The 20,251-nt window shown below is 49.0% G+C and overlaps 1 protein-coding gene across 3 annotated transcripts in view; it reads right to left on the reverse strand.

Annotated features, from left to right (window-relative positions):
• Positions 1–20,251, reverse strand: part of WHRN (whirlin) — a 115,182-nt gene that overhangs the window by 57,417 nt on the left and 37,514 nt on the right. For all 3 annotated transcript variants that reach the window (XM_075905666.1, XM_075905665.1, XM_075905667.1), the window contains exon 3: positions 2,782–2,907. In XM_075905666.1, coding sequence (XP_075761781.1) covers positions 2,782–2,907 — 126 coding nt within the window. The remainder of the gene's footprint in view (positions 1–2,781; positions 2,908–20,251) is intronic.

Genomic DNA, 20,251 nt, shown 5'->3' on the forward strand with positions numbered 1-20,251 from the left:
GGCTGGTCCCTCCCTCCCCCCGATCAAGTGTGTCCAGTATTTTTTCTGAAGCTATCTGGTAACCCTAAGTACAGGCCCAGTGGGGTCAGAAGGTCAGCGCTGGGAGGATGTGGGATTAGCCCTCTGTCTCCAGTTTAACCATGGGAGTCATTTGCCAGCCCTTCCCAGGTGCTGTGGGATGAGGGTGTATTACACCTCGATCCCTGATAATCAAGGCCTTTGTCACTGCTTGAGAGAACATAAGGAGTTTGTTATCCATCAATTCTACACTGAAGCCATAGCCAAGGGACGGCCTCCTCTGCCCTGCAAATCACTTTTCCCTCAGTTGCGGCTGAACCCCACTGAAACAGAGGAAGAGTACAAAGTTGCGACCCGGGGAGATGGGCCATTTAGAGAAAGGCCACCAGATCTGGGCTATTTTGAGCAGCCCAGCCAGAAATTACAGCCCGTAAAGCCAGCTTCTGAAACTCGCTCCCAGTCAGCGGCGTTAAGGAAAACTCCAGAGTCCAGTGTGTCTCTCTACAATTTTCCTGTCTGATAGCAGGCAGACTCGGCAGAGCTCCCTCATTTCCCACGCTGAGACCTCTCTCCTGACTAACAACTGGGTCTGGGAGTCCTTTGAGCGAAGGAGAAACGGGGCCTTGTCTTACGCTGCCTATGCAGCGACCATGCACCAAACCGGGGACATGAGGACAAGCCAGCTGCAGAGAGAATTCCACAGGATATGCTGTAACAGACCCTCCAGCTGGGAGTCCTGGCGTCTTTCGGTCAGGGCCGAAGCAAGCGTTGGTCATAACCGTGAGGGAACTGAATAGGGAGATGCGGAAGCGACCAGAAGCGGAAGTCAGTCCCATCAATTGAGGCTGCCTACAGACGCAGTCTGCCTCAGCCCGGCATTTGCCACCTACGGTTCCGATCGTTAATGGAGATTATTCCTGCTAATATCACCGAAGAAGAAGGCAGCCATCAGAGCCGTGTGTCGTGCCTGCTGCTGCTCCTGTCAGCACAACCTCCCTGCTGCTAACGTGGACACCCACGGCGGTACTTATATTGGGAAATACGGTCACCCTAAGAGAAACTGGGACACCCCCAGCTGCTCACCCAAGAGCTCCACCCTCTAGCTGTTGCTAGAACCTCCCCCCTGGGAGGCTGTTGCTGGAGCCCTGTTCTGCCCCCCGCAATGCTGGAATGTTGCTTCCAACCCAGGGGGGCTGGCATCACTACTCCCCCCTCCCTCATTCCTCTGCACCCCAATTTGTCAGCAAGAGCAAATGGGACAAATGCCTCCTTTTGAAAAAGTCAGGCTGAAAAAGGGACTGTCCCAGCCAAAATGGGATGTGCGGTCACTAGGGTTGCCAGGTGTCCGGTATTTTCACCTCCCGTCCGGTAAAAAAAAATCAGAAAATACCAGACACCTAAAATGTCCGGGATTTTCTGTTTTTTTTCCTTGCCAGGAGGCGAAAATACCAGACACCTGGCAACCCTACGACACACTCAGCAACTCGGCCCAGCCCCCGGAAATGCTGCTTACCTCGTTCTGCAGGGAAGCTGCTTTCTGGCTCGACCAAGAAAACAAGATGGCCACCAGTAAAAAGCCTAGAGACCACCAAGCAAGGGGAAATAATGCCTTCCCTGGGTCTTAGTGCTCAACCTCTCCCTATCCCTATTTTGACTCTGCATGCACTTAAAGGGGCCATGCTATTTTATTTTTTTATGTATTTATTTATTGTTTGCTTAATAACTCTCAGGGTCCTTTTTTTTTTTGCTCAACAACTTTGTCCCCGCCCTTTTTTCCCCTTCAACAGAATTATTTTCCCAGTGTTTTTTTTGGGAGGGGGTTGGTATTTTTGGTTAAACCATCTGATAACCCTAACAGTCTCCCTAGTGGGGAAGGAGTTCAAAATGCCAGCTCCACGCGGCTAGCAGTGACCAGTTTCTGATCAGGCAATGAGAAAGCTGCATGGGGAGAGGGGCAACACCAAGACCAATCACTTTAAACAGAAAAGCCTCTTCTCTTGCAGCATGGGGAGGCAGGAAGGTGGGTAAATGCCTGCTTTTCCCTCCGGACACCTGGCTTTGAAGCCTAGAATTTCTGGGCTGGGCTGACTCTCAGCTCCTGGGGGAGAGACCTCTGTTTGGATTGGACACAAGGTGGCATGAGTCCTCCCATGGCGGGCACTAGGGCGGAATGGCAGCCACCCTGGCTCCGGAGGGGTTGGGTGCATCCACTGCGTACAGCGCGCCTGCTCTCCCCCTCCGTAGCAGCCCTTGCAGATAGGTTGCCAGATACCTTCACAAAAAATCCCGAACACGGTGGGAAAAAAATTGGTCGAGAAAAAAAAAATGGGGAGACCAAACTTGAAGGTCAGGAAAGGTCTCTGTGCCTTTAAATTCCTGCTCCCCCTACCCAATGCAGCAGAGGAAAAATTTCCCTGCCGGCCTTCTGTCGGAGAAACATAGAAAATACCGGACATTTTATATGTCTGGTATTTTCTGTTTTTTTCTACCAGATAGAAAACCGGACACCTGGCAACCCTACTTGCAGAGCGTTTTAAGAGCCCAGTGTAAAAAGCCACATTGCATCCTGTGACGATTCACCCCGTTCAGCAGGAGCACGGCCCAGCCCAAGGGGGGCTGTGGAGGCCCAGCACAGCGGCTGCGTTATTGTGTCGGCATCATGAGCGCTGAGACTCCCCTCAGCTTGAGATCCTGTTCTAGAAACACACGCGCAGCCCCCAGTGAGCCCCCAACCCTACCCCCACCTCCCCGCTCGCCTCTCACCTTCAGGCCTGTGCTTTCCGCTTCCGAGCCCTTATCCACCCCGGTGATGTAAATGCCCAGGGCATATTCCGCTCCTCCTCGGATCATGAGGCCCAAGGACTTCCCTTCGCTCAGCACCAGGTTCACCTGTGGGGAGGGAGAGCGGTTAGTTCTGGAGCCCCACGGACACGCCCGGTACTTCACTGGGGAAGGGAAAGCTCTGTCTCTACCCGCAGTCTGACAACATGGCATCCAGCTACTGGCCATCGAGGCCTCTCTCACAGCAGCAGGGAGACCGTCTTTAGAAGACAGCACATACCTAGAACCAGGGAATCTAGCTAACGATGAACCGAAAATGGGCTCGTGGCGCACAGTGCGAATCGGCCCCAGTGCTACAAGGAGAGATGTCTCCCAATGGCCTCCAGCCATCTCCCCCAGGCTGGGGACATGGGTGTAATCTAAGCAGTGGCTGTCCCTTTCCTGCTACTGGCTTCCTGCAAGGGAGGGAAGTGAGCCGTTCTAGCTACTCCTTTTGCTGTCTTTCCTGCCGTGTTAGTGGAGTCCTGTGGAGAGCAGGATGGTGAGGGAATGGCTCCCAGGCCGAGGGACATAGCTGACAAATTAGTTGTGGCCTTTGCCCTATTTTGTGTGTGATTTTGACAAACCAAAAAAGAAGAAAGGTCCCAAACACTTGGAGCACAGAGTCAATATCAGCGTTTACAACAGTCTACGTAAGACCCAAACTATGTCATTGTTAAAGGCAAAGAGTAGTGTAACAAGAAGGCTCTTTGGCTGGTTGCAGAAATTTGCCTGCATAATTATGTAGCAATGGTCATTTCATTATTCAGCAGGATCATAAATTGATCAGCTGAATGATACCCTTTCAGAGACAGAGAAACAGTGGGGAAAGAAAAGGCTCAAAAGAAAAGCCTGAAAGGGAGGTGAAAGAGGGTAGGAGAGAAATGATATTGACAGAGGGAAGGAGAAAGAAGGGATCAGTTGGAGATATGGCAGGAACTTGGGTTTAGAGGAGCACAATAGAAGATAACCCAAGAAGCAAGTTAATTAATTAATCTAATAATGGGGAGCACATAAATGGAGCTTGCTTGTTTCTATTTGTTCCATATCATCAGGATCTCCAAATGAGAGTACCAGTCTTCTACAGTTGCGCACACTTTGGACTTCCACGACTATTGATTTGTCTCCTCAACCCGTGTTTCTGTTTCCAGGACGGATTGGTTAAGCCTAGGGTGGAATGGCCATCTGCTGCTCAACCTTAGGGTACGTCTAGACTACAGGCTTTTGTCGACAGAAGTTTTGTCGACAGATACTGTCGACAAAACTTCTGTCGACAAAGAGCATCTACACTACATTCAGTTCTGTCGACAAAGCAAGCTGCTTTGTCGACATGGTAGTGTAGACGCAAAGGACAGTTTACATGCAATAACACCTTCTGTCGACAGAAACTCTGTCGACAGAAGGCGTTATGCCTCGTAAAATGAGGTTTACCAGTGTCGACAAAACTGCTGAGTTCTGTCAACGTTATGTCGACAGAACTCAGCGGTAGTGTAGATGCAGGTATAGTTTTGTCGACAAAAGTCCACTTTTGTCGACAAAACTCTGTAGTCTAGACACACCCTTAGTGGAGAGGAAGAAATTGGCCCAAATAGTTACTTCTGTCTAGAAAAGCCAGAGGACAGGGCAGTCCTATTCCGCGCGGTATACGTTAGCACTGCCCACATTGCAGCACCAGCATGTGTCAGATCTGGCCAGACCTGAAAAGTTGCTATGGAGTCCAGAGTGTTCTTCCACTGAAGACCAAATCGAGGGAGCAACGCTGCCTATTGGAACAAATCTTATTCCACTGAATGCTGGCAAGGGAGACTGAGAGCTTCTGTTCCCTTCTAACATTGTCGTTACTATTTGCCAGTTTGCCTAGTAGGAATTCCGGCTGGCCAACAGCTAAGTAGACAGTGTAACATTTTCAGAAGACCCAAGGGTCTGTGGGGCTCAGGGAGACAAAGATATCCAGCCCAAACCGAGCAGGTCTAAGTGGAAGGTCTTGGCCGTCTTTCTTTGGGATTGGTTAGAATTTCTCCCGGAGGCAGATAGGAATAATTTTTGGTTATGTTCTCACAATCCCCTTATAATCCAGACAGAGCACAGAACAGGTCTATGAGCAATTACATGTTGAAGTTACCTGACAGTCAGTGTAACAAAGGATAACACTTCAACTCACAAGCAGCCAGCTACTCTGCTTTCCTGCCAGCCACTACTGTGACCGAATTCTCCTCCAGGAGAGAGTGGAGGACGGATGCTAGTGAGAGCAAGTCGACAATTTCTCCCCCATGCACCGCCAGGCTGGGGGGCCTGCATGTTTGAGCCAAGCAGCACTATGGCTGTCCCTCTAAGGTGAGGCTGTAGAGTAAAGGCCCAAACTGGGCAGCCCCCAGCCTCCTGATTTAAGAGGCAGCTTCGTTCGGTCAAAAGATAAAATGGGCTTGTTGCCCTCAAAGCCTTCAAAATGCCGTTAACGCTGAAAAGAAACACAGGGAGAACGTGAACTAGCAAGGAGCTAAGACCATAAAGAAATCTCAAGATGACATTCATCTTTACTGTATTATTCGGCCCCAAGGCCAAGGGCATGGCCCATCGTCTATGCAGATCCCAAACTAGCTGTGTGATAAAAGGATCAAGATTAACTGTGACTAGTTCTTTTATGTTCCTAGGAAAGAGAACTGCCAAGTACCTGATTTGCAGCTGTTGCCAGCAAAAAAAGTGTTACCTAAGAAGGGGACATCAAGCCCCCGACTAGAGGTGAGAGTGTCCCTGACTTGTGCCAAGCAATTTGGTACCCGGCAATTTTCCCAACCAATTCTATTGTATAATATGTAGGGGAAGGTCGGAAGGGGGCTGATGATGAATAAAGGCAAATCAGCATGTGTCTCTTGGGGCTCCATTTTATCCTCTGTAGCCCCTGAGGCTACATCTACACTACGAGTTTTCTCTGCAAAGAATATGCTAATGAGGGACTCATTTGCATGAGTTGTGATCTCATTTGCATATTTTCTGCCGATCCGTTTTTGCACAAAAACAAGCAGTGTGGACATTTTGTTTTTGCCCAAAAACCACTTTTCCCACTTGATCGGTAGACCTCCTTTTTGGGGGCATAAGGATCTTACGCAAAAAGGGGTTTTTGCACAAAAAGAAAACGTCCATACTGCTTGTTTTTGTGCAAAAACCCCAGCACAAAAATAGTTCGGCAGAAAATATGCAAATGAGATTGCAACTCATGCAAATGAGTCCCTCATTAGCATATTTTTTGCCGAGAAAACTCGTAGTGTAGACGTAGCCTGACTCTCTAATTTGTATTGCCAGAGGCTCTTAGGCCAAATCAAACAGGAAGGGGACTGCTCCCCCAGAAGGAGAGATTCGGTGAGCGGTTCAAACACCGGAGGTGAGACGGGAGCACAGAAGTCTAATCCAAAGCAACAAGGGAAACGGAAGGCTAGTTCATGCGGATTAGAAGCTGTTTGAGGCAGGATTCTCTGTTTGTGCAGCACCTCGCGCAACGAGTTTAAAATCAAAGTCCTCCAGGGCCTAGACAGAGCAGCTGTGAAACTCTCCCAAACCTCCCTGGGAGAGACAGCCCACTCCGACAGCTGTCCACGTCTCCGACTGCTCAGATCCAGCTCTTGCTGGACACACGTCGCTACCCACGAAAGGGTCGCACGGCTGTGACGTTCTGGCCTAACGCAGCCCCCAGAAGGACACCCTGGCGAGGGTCCAGGAGAGATCACAGCGAAGGCGAGTTCTGAAGAATCTAAAGGCCCTGGACTTGCCAGAGATCTGCACAGAATGAGGGTTAGCTCAGTCTGCATGGCCTGGGTCCCACATTACGCAGCGAGGCAGCTGGAAGACAAGCTCCGTGGGGCATTTTCAAGGAAGGTTTGCAGGGAGACGTGATCTTATGCATGGGGAAAGAGCTCAGGGGCCACAGTGTAAACAGGAGGGGTTGAGAGGAAATAGGGGAAGAAAAGCAGAAGAGCTGCACCCAAAAGGTAGCACCACCGGGGAAGTAGCTCAAGAGATGGCGGCATGTGTCGTGTGGGGAGAAGACCAAGGATCAAGTAAAAGCAAAGCCCCGGAGAGGAAGCTGGCCTTGTCATTGAGGCACTTGATGAGGCGGCAGGAGATCTGGGTACAAGTCCCAGGTTTGCTAGGAAAACTAGCGGGCGAGTCATTTAATCTCGCTCAGCTTCGGTTCTCCACCTATGAACCAGGGAGAGCCCAGTCCTGCAAGCCTCATGCAGGAAGAGCTTTTGCTGACTTCAAAGGGGGCAAGCCGTGGCTTTTCTGTAGCATTTGAGCTTTTTGGAACAGGTCCTGCCTCTGCGTGTTTGCACAAGGCCTTATGGCAATGGAGAAGCTCCCGAAACACCAATCATGGGCACACACAAGGCTGGCATGGGGGTTCAAACGGCCTCGCTCTCTCCACTCCAACAAGCCCCCTGCCCCCTAGCTAATAAATGGGAGGGAGAGTAACCAGGTCCAGCATTCAGATCTGTAGATCACCTCCTCTCCAAAGCTCTCACAGCATTAATCCCTCCTCCCCAAGAGACGGGCAGTAATGATTGTTAACCCCAACGCATGGAAAGGGAGGCCGAGACACAAAGGAGGAGTGTAACTTGTGCAGGTGTGTGCGTGTGCGTGTGCAGGAGAGCGAGAGACTGTCACCCACACACACAGTGATAGAACTGGGAAGAGAACCCCAGAGTTCGCTCCCTCACATACGCTTGATCTACAGGTGCTCTGAGCTGGAGCCTCAGCTGGCCGAAATGCCTAACCCCATTGACTTTGGTGGAATCCTGCCAGAGGCTCCATCCCACAGCCCAGGCCATTATGTGAACGCGAGATTACAAACGAGCCACATGCTTTTCTATGGGTTAGGAACCAGCCTGAGTTTTCTCTCTCCCCGTCATGCCAGCCCCTAGCCCAGGAGTCAGACCGGAGCAGTAGCTACAAAGGTGACGTCTTCCAGAAGAGACATCCTGGGGCTCCCACAAGGTGGGGAAGGGTCTGAGTCCCCCGGAAATGTGGCTTTAGGACCAAAGCTCCCTGCCCCATCCTGAGCCACCGTTCTCGATCTGCAGAGCACAGGCAGCGGCTGCCAAGCCCAGCGAGGCGAGTCCTTCTGCAGCAAGCAATCTCTTCCTCTCTCCCAGACAAATGTCTGTCCTGCAGCTCGGAGGGGGGGGAGGCTACAGAGCGTGCTCACACCTGCTGGGGTCCCACCAGTTGCAATCGGCTGCTGCTGCTGCTCTCTAGGGCTGCGAGGACAGGGGAGATTCATTTCCCTAAAGAAACGGAACAGGGGTCAGAAGAGAGACGAGGCAGTTCCCCTTTGAGTCCAGTCCTGCAGTCCTCACATAACCCCTCCTGGTCACTAGCGCAGTGGGAGGTTATTCAGCATAGGGGAAGCCTTGTGACTTCTTACACACCTGTGGGAGGCGAGGTGTGCTCTGCGTTGTGTACTAGTGTGTGCACCTCACACCAGACCCACTCAGGCAAACCACCAGGAACAGGATCACAGTTCAGCAGCCCCTCCCCCTCCATAGGCAAAGCTGCCACGGACTCCAAAGGGTGCAAGCAACAATCTTGTTTCTGAATCCCAGGACTGAGACATGGGGCTTGAGGGTTTCTTTCCAGCTCTCCCACTGACTTCCCCTGCCAGGCAATTTTGGGTGCCAGCCTGAGCCACCTCAATGTATTTCAAAGCAGTCGGCCCTTCTTAGAGGGTCAGATTTTCACAAGAGCCAGGTTTTCCGAAGGCTCATTACCCACAGTTCCAGTCAGACTGTCAAAAGTGCCAGCAGGTACCTGGGGTGCTGAGCTTTTACATTCTGTGCTGAGTTTCTTCTAGGCCTTCAGATCCTGGCCTGGTCATGGCACTCTGCTGCATACACGGGTGGGAGCCATTGCACAGCAGTTAACTCTGGGCTAGCTGAAGAACAAGCAAGGGCTTCCCCCTGGAAACTGTGTGATTCACTAGTGAGAAGCACACACGCAACACAGATTGTGCGCCCTCCCCAGGGACAGCTGATGCACAGCTGACAGGTGTTAGGTAATTCCCACAGACATCTGGCAGCAACATTATCAGGCTAAGATAGGGTCGAGAGTTCTTCCCAATGTATGCAGACACCAGTCTAGTACAGCTGTTGCTACACAGTGTTTTCCCACAGCCTCCCCTATAGCCAGCCCTTAACGTTTCCCTGAACATTCTGCTCCAAAGGCTCGTCTACACAGGGACAAGCAGGAAAGTTAATCTGAATTAACTAAAGCCATGAATGTAAAATGAAGTCACATTAAACTCTTGTATGGATACCCTCATTCAGAATGAAAGTGGCCTGAAATCGGTTTAGTTTCCTACAGTGTGCCCATGTGGACAAGTCCAAAGTGATTGCTTATTGGAAAGGGTTTAGTAGACGACAGGAGGTCAAGTCTATGCTGCAAAGATTTGTGGACATAGATGTGTCAGTCAGGTGTAAGAAAACAACACTCCCTCCCTACCCGACATGGCTACACTGGCAAAACCCCCAATGTACATGCAGTGATGCTAACAGAAGTGTGCCTAGCCAAGCCCTGAGATACAACCGGATCTGCTCCAATCCCACAGACAGAGACAAACACCAACAAGATCGTTATCAGGCATTCTTAAAACTGAAATACCCACCTGGGGAAGTGAGGAAACAGATTGACAGAGCCAGACAAGTACCCACAAGTCAGACAGGCCCAACAAGGAAAACAACAGAACACCGCTGGTCATCACCCACAGCCCCCGTGTAAACCCCTCCAGCACATCATCAACCATCTACAACCTATCCTGGAAAATCACCCCTCACTCTCACAGGCCTTGGGAAACAGGCCAGTCCTCACCGACAGACAACCCCCCAACCTGAAGCAAATACCTTCCAGCAGGCACACATCACACCTCAGATACTCTCACCCAGGAACCTGCCCCTGCAATAAACCCTGTTGCCAACTCTCTCCACACATCTAGGCCACGACTACACTGCAGTGCTATTTCGGGATACCAGAGGGATTCCACGTCTTTTGACTGTGCCCGTTGTTTTGAAATATAACGGACTCGCTATTCCGACGTCCCTGTAAACCTCCTTCCACGAGGAGTCAGGGATGTTTCAGAATAGCGATTTATTTCTAAATCAGTGCTGTGTAGACAGTGCAACATTTTAAAATAAGCTATGCAATTTACGTAGCTCAAACTGTGTAGCTTATTTCGAGCTTCGGGTGCAGTGTAGACACTATACAAGTGACACCATCACAGGAACTAACCACATAAGCCACATCATCAGGGGCTCATACAACTGCACATCCTCTAACGTGATATATACCATTCAATGCCAGCAATGCCCCTCTGCCATGGATATTGGCCAAGTCGGACAGTGTCTGTGCCAAAGGATAAATGGACCCAAATCCGGTATCAGGAATGGTAACACATAGAAACCTGTAAGGGAACATTGTAACCTGCCAGTCATGGATTTAAAAGTAGCCATTCGTCTACAAAGGAATTTCACTAACCAATTACAGAGAGAGTCTGCAGACCTGGAATTCATCTGCAGATTTGACACAGTTACCCTGATCAACAAAAACAATGAAAAGTCTCAAAAACATGAGCTATGAGGGAAGACTGAAAGAATTGGGCTTGTGTAGTTTGGAAAGGAGACGACTGAGAGAGGGGACACGATAGCTGTTTTCAAGTAGCTAAAGAGGTGTCCCAAGGAGAAGGGAGAAAAATTGTTCTCCTTGGCCTCTGACGATAGGACAAGCAGCAATGGGCTTCAATTGCAGCAAGGGAGGTTTAGGCTGGACATTGGGAAAAACTTCACAACTGTCAGGGTGGTTAAACACCGGAATAAATTACTTAGGCGCTTGTGGAGTCTCCATCACCGCAGATATTTAAGAGCAGGATAGACAGACACCTGTCAGGGATGATCAGATGGTGCTTAGTCCTGCCATGAGGGCAGGGGACTGGACTTGATGACCTCTTGAGGTCCCTTCCAGTTCTAGGATTCTATGATAACAGCACAGAACACAGAGCCAGGACTGATGGTGGTAACAAACTTTACGGGACTGCGGGAAACGTGACCACACCCATGAAAAGTGAACATCCCGCTCACTAAAATGATTCTGCATGATGGATGTTCCTGGACCGGAGAGTTCTGGACTAGAGAGGTTCAACCTGTATTAGAAGTGCGATGCTTGTGAGTAGCTACCGGCATTAATCTCAAAAGTCCAAACACTAAACACATTATAAACGGAACAGCTCTTTTTACAATGCTAACAGCCAGGGGAGCCAGACAGGTTTGCAGTGAGGCAGTGTTCAGCAAGGCCTTGGGGCCTGGGCACGAGTTAGCACCTGGTCTGCCAGTATCCTGCTGAACTGTCAATTGGAGTCTCGACAGCGTGACACATTCCAGCTGAGGACTATTCATTACATTTTATAAGCTGGATCCAAAGGCAGCTCTCATTTTTATGACCTGGTTTTATAGCTGCTTTGCAGGCCTGTTAATAACCCATTGTCACCTATTCATGTTTGGACAGGACTGCCAGCATCCAATCAGATAATGATATGGCCTCTGCTGAGACATGATGCCCCATATCGACTCCAGTCTTGTGCTTCCTTCCTGTTGTTCCCTTTTACCATGACTGGCCTGTAGAAAAGGAAGGGAGAAGGCTGCTATGCTGACTTCACACTGTACAGTGGTCATCATTAACTTTAGTCTGGCAGAGGAGAAAGACAGAAAAGGAGACTTCCCCATCACTGCATCCAATTCATTCATGCTGTTTGCATTCCATGGCATGGCTACAGCTGGGAAAGCCAGATAGTCACACGTCAGGGAAACTAGCTAACTAGGGCCTCTTCTAACCCCTGCCTCCAAAATGCTTCAATGAATTGGTTTAACCCCTGCATTGCTTTTAGGGCCAGAAGGTACCGAAAACAATTCTTGGGTTACAGACTCAGGAAAGACTTGTAGCAAGCCCTGTGGGATTCCCATTGGACAATACAGCTCGGCAAAACATTTCAATTTTTTTTCTGGTCAAAAAGAGGATTTTCGTTTTGAAGGAAAAAAGCTGTTTGGGACCAATAAAACTGATTTTGATGGGAGATTTTTTTCTGGTTAGTTTGCTTTGAATGGAGTTCTGTTTGTGCGCTGTTTTCTAAACCAGGCAAAGATCTGATATTTTAAAAATCTATTCTTTCCCTTTATTCCCCGCAGCAATTGCAATAAAATGAATTATACTTAGGGTTCCTCCCCCACATATACTGGTACTTTCCCTCCCTCCTGTCTTTCTTTTTTCCTCACTAACTTTTAAATCTTCTCCAATGCTGGAAGAGTCAGAGGGGGAAAATGCAAAACAAAAAACCAACCAGCACTACTACAGAGAAGTAAATTCTGCACTGTTCCATAGAGGTTCTCAGATCGCGTTCATCACACAGTAGCGGAGTGCTTCCAACAGTCCATTAAGCAACAAGACTGGCATCTGCTATGTGCTCATTTGCTCACTCTCTTACCCAGGGGAGAAGCTCATGCAGTGGAGTCTCTTGTTTTGGTAGAATTAATCTGTAAAATTTGTTTTAAACATGCACTAAAACACCTCCCTCCTCAGAAATTCAGAGTGCTCTAAGCGCTAGAGCAATGCAGCCCAGAGTGAAACAATGGTGCAAGGAAAAGAATAGCCTCATATAACAATACTGGCAGACAACGGCAGGGCTGATAAATCCCAATGGCCTGTGACCGTTGGGATCTCCCAGACAGTCACACGTTCAGAGAGGTGCCTGCTGCCATTTTGATAGGGTCATAGACGATCATAGAGCTGGAAGAGACCTCAGGAGTCATCGAGGCCAACCCCCTGCCCAAAGCAGGACCAATCCCAACTCAATCATCCCAGCCAGGGCTTTGTCAAACCGGAACTTACAAACTTTTAGGGATGGAGATTCCACCCCCTCCCTAGGGAACTCATCCCAGTGCTTCCCCACCCTCCCAGGGAAATAGCTTTTCCTAATATCCAACCTAGACCTCCCCCACTGCAACTCAAGACTATTGCTCCTCATTCTGTCATCTGCCACCCCTGAGAACAACTTCTCCCTATTCTCCTCTTCAAGAAGTTGAAGGCTGCTATCAAATCCCCCCCCACTCTTCTCTTCTGCAGACTAAACAAACCCAAATCCCTCAGCCTCTCCTCATATGCTCAAGCCCCTCATCATTTTGGTGGGATCATTGGGTGTCAGATTTTTTGAGTGGTAGGAGTTGGTTTCAGATGTATTTAGAGAACACAAGATTAAAGTAGTCAGCCACCCTTTTCACATGCTTAAAGGTAGGCATCTGCTTATGTACTTTGCTGAATTGGTGCCCCAAGGACCAATGAGTGAAAATAACTGAACTCGGGATGCTGGTAATTAAAGACTTCAAAGCCTTCCCTTACATTATAAGCCTGAGCTACTGTGTTAAAAAAATACGCAAGCATTGCTTAAAAAATACACAGCTGCTGGCAGTCACAGAAGGCTGGGATAGCGAGGACTTAATTGCATTTCTTAATCAACTAATACCTAAGGCTCTCCAGATAGACACTGAAGACGACCCAATCTACATTAAAGAGCAGGCTGCCAAGATGAGCGTCAACTGGGAGTGAGGGACAAAAGAAAACTGCCACATTCATAGTGCCTGACTTCTTGATGAAAGGCAGCTCCATGCGGTAGCCAAGAAATGAAACGGAACCGAGCAGAGAAAGGAGGAGACCTGTTTCTCCTCTGATTTGGGATCAGTCGCCAGGCCAAAAGGAGGAGGGCATCGATTACACTCCAGCAGCTGAACATGGAGGCAGCCTTACGACCCTTTAGTACAGGGGTGGGGAACCTTTTTGGGGTTGGGGGCTGTTGACCAACAGAAAAATCAGTCAGAGGCTGCACATAAGGGAGAAACAACCCCTCCAAAAAAACTACCCCCCACTGATGTGGCCCCTGACAGACGGAGAAAGACACTCCCCACTTTCCCTTTACAACTTGAGCCTAGGGGAGACAGGGTAGTAGTGTGTGTGCTTCAGCATTGTAGTGGGAGGGACCCCTGAGCCTTAGGGGCCAGACCCAGGCAAGCCAGGGGCCACACCTGGTCCCGGGGCCTGAGGTTTCCCACCCCTGCTTTAACTGAAGAATGAAACAGGGTAAAAAAGCAACTGGCTTTGTGCGAAGTCAGAAGATTTGCCCACAAAGACATAGAGAAATGATATCCAGCTGTTATGGCTTGATACTTCACCAGTGTAATCAATGGGACTTTTGTCACTGAATTATACGGGAGTTGGATCAGACCCCTTCAGGAACAAAAAAGGCAGCGGCTCGACACAAGTCCCAGCCTGGGATGGGCCAGGCGGCAGGCAGGCAATCACCTGTGCTCGTGGGATCATGGTCTGCTTCAGGGACCAAAACAGCCCTGCGTAAGTTAGAGCAGCCCCAGGGATGCTCTAGTTTTCAGCAGCCTCCTTAGGCCTGCCCTGGGGTTTGAAGTAGTACAAGTGTCTCCATAGTGCTGTGTGTTACACACTCCTATTTCCCTCCCACCCTGAGCACGTCCTCTGCTCTGCGGCTAGCCAGAGCCCCTTTGCAGCATGCTGGTGGGCCCCAGGCACTGCTGGAGTCGGAGAGAGTGGGCAGAGAATAAAATCTGCCCCTGAATTATCTGCAGCAGCTTTCATTTCAAATCCACTCACATGGTTTGGGGCAGTTGGCTGCTTGGGGCAAGATTGGCTTTATTTGTGGATTTTACAATAGTCACCCAAGAACAGCCGCGTGTCTTACATGGAGACTTAACGGGGCCCAAGTGAGTGGACTGCCTGGTGCATCCGGCACTTTTCTTTTTTGGAGGAAATGTGTTTGTTGGGATCAGGTTGCAGATTTTATGAATCTCCCATTTTTGGCTGGGGAGGGAGAGGTGGGTGTTGGGTCATTCTTAGGGTGGAATGGTGTGTGCATTTTTATTCGTCACCATCAGGGCAGTTTAAATTCTGGACCCTTTCACAAATAAAACACCCAATCAAGAGAGCTGGGCAAAGATTTCCTATTAAAACTTTCACCAAAATTGCGACACAAAAGCAAAGAAGATGAAATTTATGCCACATCCTGCCCCCCTCCCATACATTTTTCAGCCAGCTTTGCTGCTAACTATAAGCTCTGGGCCTACAGAGCCCCCAATTAAAGTAGGGGGCAGACATTTACCTCAACTGATCCTCATCTTTTCCTGTCCAGTGCCCCTCTACTTATAACCCTCAAGCTGAAAAGCTCCAACCCCCTGCTAGCCAAATCTGAGGGAGTGACGTTGTGACCTGGCCTACAGGGTAGAAGCATCACTCAGATCTGGCCTAGCAAAACGTGGTCTGGCCATGGCCCAGGTGGTCCCTCACCCCTGGCTCCGAGTGACTAACTATGTTATAGCCCTTTAGTATGGGAACACAGACATTTTCAATTGTTCTATCATTGCAACTAAATAGACAGAGGTAGGCTCCCAGCATGTCCTTAATGTTCAGCGGGGTTCACAGCCTTGCCAGGCCCTGGGGCAATGTGGGAGGGGCCCCTGCTTTATGCCCCCAGAAGGGGTGGGGCTAGGCAGCCCTCAATGCCCCCCAGAGAGCTCTGTACCTCCCTCAGACAGCCCTCGGTGCTGCCTGGAGCATGCCACGCAGCGTTCTGGCATCAAATTTAAAGGCCCAGAGCTCTGGCCGCTACCATTGTAGCAGGGGTGGCAGCTGGGAGCTCTCGACCCTTTTCTATCACCGGGCCATAGGGCAGTTACCACCTCCCCCCTTCTGCTCCCCCTTGTGGGCAAGCCTGTTAACTTTACATACAGGAGAAGCCCCCCTTGAGTTCAGCAGGGCTACTCCCATGTGTAAAATTACAGAAGTGTAAGACTATGTCTGTGGTGCAGCTTACATTGGCATAAGTTAAGGGGTTCAGGGGTGTGAATGTGACAGAAGCCAAGCCGATACAGGCACCTGCAGGGGCACTTCTCCCAAAGCAGGATTGAGACAATGAAAAATGCCATCACAGCGTCCTCAGTCAGGAATAAATCTTGGGTCGATACTGGTGATGGTTTTGTTGGTTTGGTTTATGCAATTATTTGTTGATGGATTCAATATCTTTGAGAAAAGCCGTTGCAGGCAAGACTTATTCCACACCAGATCAATTCTACATGTGACTGCGGGTTCTATTTTAAAGTTTCATATTACTGATGTTATCTTGATGACAATACTGCTAAAATGCAATAAAAATAAAGCTTAAAATGACAGAAGATCCTAGTCTCACTTATGGCAGGGTAACTCTGCTGATTTTAAACAGGATTATTACTGATTTACACCCGCATACATGAGCGCAAGATCAGGCCCAGCTGCACGGGATCTAATCAAATGCCCTCTACAGCTTCCTTTCACCTGCTTTTTCTCCAAACTGAAAAGAAAAAAAAATCTAACTGAAATTCTGCATACTTGATTGCCTCTAGTAATGACACTATTGTAAGCATTAGCATTTAGGACATTATTATTAGAGCATGTGAAAAAACCCATCAGTGGAATGAATTTATGGGTGTGGAAAATGCCTGCTTTCCTCTCAAACTTTTAATTTCCTCATTGGCAAACCAGTTCCCCTCCTCCACTCAACAGCTGAATTTGCAGCTCAGTGCAGAAGCAACAACCAATAAAAAGCCCAAACAAAAAGGCTGCATCTACACTGGCATGATTTTGCGCAAATACTTTTAACAGAAGAGTTTTTCCGTTAAGAGTATTTGCGCAAGAGAGTGTCTATATTGGCATGTGCCTTTGCCCAAAAGACTTGCTTTTGCACAAAAGCATCCATGCCAGTGTAGACGCTCTATTGCGCAAGAAAGCTCTGATGGCCATTTTAGCCATCGGGCTTTCTTGCGCAAGAAATTGATGTTACCTGTCTACACTGGCCTCTGGCACAAGAACACAGAGGGCTTATCCCTGAGCAGGAGCATCACAGTATTTGCGCAAAAAGCACTGATTTTGTACATTACAACGTCAGTGTTCTTGTACAAATACTCACGGCCAGTGTAGACAAGCAGCAAGATTTTGCGCAAAATCTTGCCAATGTAGATACAGCCAAAGAGTTTGTATCTTTCATGCTGCTAGAACTATGAGGGGCCAGGATGATTAAGCATAACTAGAAGATGCCCAGTGCTTAGCCTGGGCAAGCCCAAAGAGCATAGAAGTTTCTATAATAATAATTATCCTTTGAAAATGACTATTTGGTGCATGCAGCTAAATGTGTACTTTAACTTTGTATATAATAGAGCCTTTTTTCCTATTTAATATATCATTAAATAGGCACTCCTAAAATAAACGCCAAGCGCTGTGGTTCTAAGTTCAAAGGTGCAATTGATCTGGGATAAGCAACTGGTCCTTTTGGACTGGGAGTAACAAATAGACAGTCCCTTACATTACAAATAGCACTATCACAACGGCAAGCTTCCCTAGGGGATAAGACAGAGCAGAGTTGAGAGGGGACGGTCTGACTCCATCTTATAGTGCCTAAGTTGTTCACACTTGGTACCTGGCTGGTGAAATCTAAGTCCAGAACTCAGCCAGTTTGGGGTTTGTGCCTGGTTTTTAGCAGCCTCCTCTGAGGCTGGTATTCATGCTCTTGAGCCACTGTGGTCATGGGAGATGCTAACTGTGTGTGTTTAGGGTGATTTCTGCAAAGGCAAGATCTTCCTGGGAATGTTCAGCCATCTGCTCCAGATCATGGGCATGATTTGGAGCAAGAAAAACATGACTCCAGATCCCTGTAACATACGAAGGGGACAGAACAGACCTGAGAAAACAATTACACCGTGCAGCCAGAGCAGCCCTTGCCAAGAGAAGCCTTTGCCACAAGGACCTGGGGCCAGATTTTCAGAAGAGTTTTGCACCCAGTGTATGCCTGCTAGGCCAGACCTTCTAAAGAGCTCACTCCAGGGGGCACGTCAAGCTTCACAGATTCTTTTTCTTCCCCTTTCCAGCTACCTGAAGTCAGGTCTTCAGCTTGGTCTTTTTTACACTTCCCTGCCTAATGCTGCACATCTACTCCATCCTCCCATCATTTTCTTGGGGGTCATCTAGAGTTTGTGGACAAAGAATCAGTCTCAATGGCTTCACTACCAGAGTTTCCTTCTTCCGCTCTTCAAACATACCCATGCCTTCTCAATCGCCGCTCGTGCAGCTACTCTCCCGCCTGAAGACCCCAATCTCACTGCTGGCGACATTATTCAATATGGTCCAGCACAGTCACCCCCCCTCACTGCCCGCAAACATCTCAATGATTTCAGGTCTTCAAGCCCCTTGCTTTGGTCACCCAAGTCTCTGATCTGTGCAGGTCTAGCCCTGGCTTTGTACAGTGCCCTTTAAGTAATGTGAGCATCTATTTAGAATAAATCGCTCCATTTAGCTTTCCCCTACCCCCCCCCCCCCCTCAACAGCCTTGCTTGCAGTTCTCTGACAATGTCTCCATTTGCCACTAACCAGCCCATAAGGTAGAGACAGAGACCAGATTTAGGTGCCAGCCTTCATCTGTCGTGGTTGTGCAGAAGTCACCCACAACTTCAGTCTTTTCTTTACTCATTGAGGCCTTAGTTCCCTGTTCCAAATAGCAATTGAGGGGCCCTCACAACTCAGCCGCTATCTGCACTGACCACCTCTAAGGTCACCTTCTATTTATACGTGCCTACATATGAAGCCCATCACAACGGACAAAGTGCTGATCCCAGGTGGAGACCAGCCTTCACCACAAAACCCAGTTACACTGGGCACCTGCACCTTTGCCATGGAACCACCCTGCAAACCCATCACCCACTGGACCAGGCTGTTCAGTAGTCTCTAGACTCATATCTGCGGTGCTAGCCATCACCTCGGCACTTTGGCCTCAATTTGGAGGCTGCACTAGAGAGCGAAACAGTACCCAGTGTTCCCCCTAGCTTCCTTCCCACCAACAATTTAGCATTGAACATAGCCATGCCATGCAGTGTCCCTCGCCGAAAGCCAGACGGCTCCTGCCTTAAAATGGGCTCCACTGTTTGCCAAATGCAACTATCTACGATTCTCTCAGATGCAGCAACTTAATTCCTCGGCACTTTGAGCAGTTGTGGAATCATCTTCGTTCATCTATCAGTGCCAGTACGGACTCTCCTCACTCCTGGGATTTTCCTCTCTCCTAAAACTCTGCACAGGATTCACGTGAGTCAACACACACCAAACTCTTTCAAGGCTTAGATTATGTATGCTGGCCCACTGTCCGGGCAGGCTGCTTTCCAGGTACTGTTTCAGCAACTCTGAAAAGGCACGAACAGCCCATGATTGCTGGTTCCCATGATGGCACTGTAGCCTATAAAGGGTTCTCACCATTAGGCAAACACTCATAATATTCATGGTATCAGGTATGTACGAGTAGCTTGTCCCCTGCACCCTTCATAAAGGATGTGTCCAGTCCAGCTCCCTTCCTTCTGCTTTTTGTGCAAGCCATCGCTTTATTTCAGTTTGGGCAAGTTGACAGCAGATGGTCCAACTCCTCATACAGCTTCTTTAATGCTAGGCAGCGTATTTCCCACAAATGTGCGCACATGCATCCCCAAAACTGTCCTTCTCCTTACCTTTGGCCCCCCCCCACCACACCCACCCTCCCTAATCCAAGAAACTGGTACATGTAGGAGCAGTGTAACCTGCAGCAGTAGTTTCCATATCAAGCCCCCAATGACAGCTAAGTGAACTTGTCAAACAAGGCTACAGACTGCTTCCTGCCGGGCCACCGAACAGCACTGCCAGGAAGAACGCTGGCTGGAAACATTTCTACCCCCCGACAGGTGCACGCTGCCTGCTCTGACCTTGAGTTTTACCTTGCAAGAACTGAAAACATTTTAACGACGGTCACATCCCTGCTATATTTAGTTACACCCCCTCCCGCTCCAGTTAACCTTCCGTTTTGCTTTTCATCTCTCCCCAGCTCGAGGGCTGAATTCAGATCTCTGAATGGTTTTTCCTCTTTCAAATGCCACTCATTCAAACCGTCTTTGACGACTGATTCCCGGACATGCAGACTAATTAGAAATGGAAGGGAGAGGAGGAGGGATCTCTAACCCTTTCCAAGGATTTTAAAGCTGGCTAGACATCAGACACCCTTCTGGGCTTCTGTCGTTTCTGCCTGTCAGCACTGAGCCATCCAGGGAGATGGTGCAGTTACGTGACATTTCTAAGCAGGACAGCCGCAGTCACAAGGCCCGGAGTGGCTCATGGCTGGATCCCAAGGGGTGCTGCTGGAGTCCAGGGCCTGCTGTTGAAATTAATGCAGCTTACGGGTGCCTTGCAGCTTTCAGTCCTGGAGCTTGGTGCATGCTGAACTAGTGCAAAGTGTCTTGGATAATTCATTCTTTAAGGAGCA

This window comes from Pelodiscus sinensis, chromosome 22 (genome assembly GCF_049634645.1).
Source record: "Pelodiscus sinensis isolate JC-2024 chromosome 22, ASM4963464v1, whole genome shotgun sequence".
NCBI classification, from domain to species: domain Eukaryota; kingdom Metazoa; phylum Chordata; order Testudines; family Trionychidae; genus Pelodiscus; species Pelodiscus sinensis.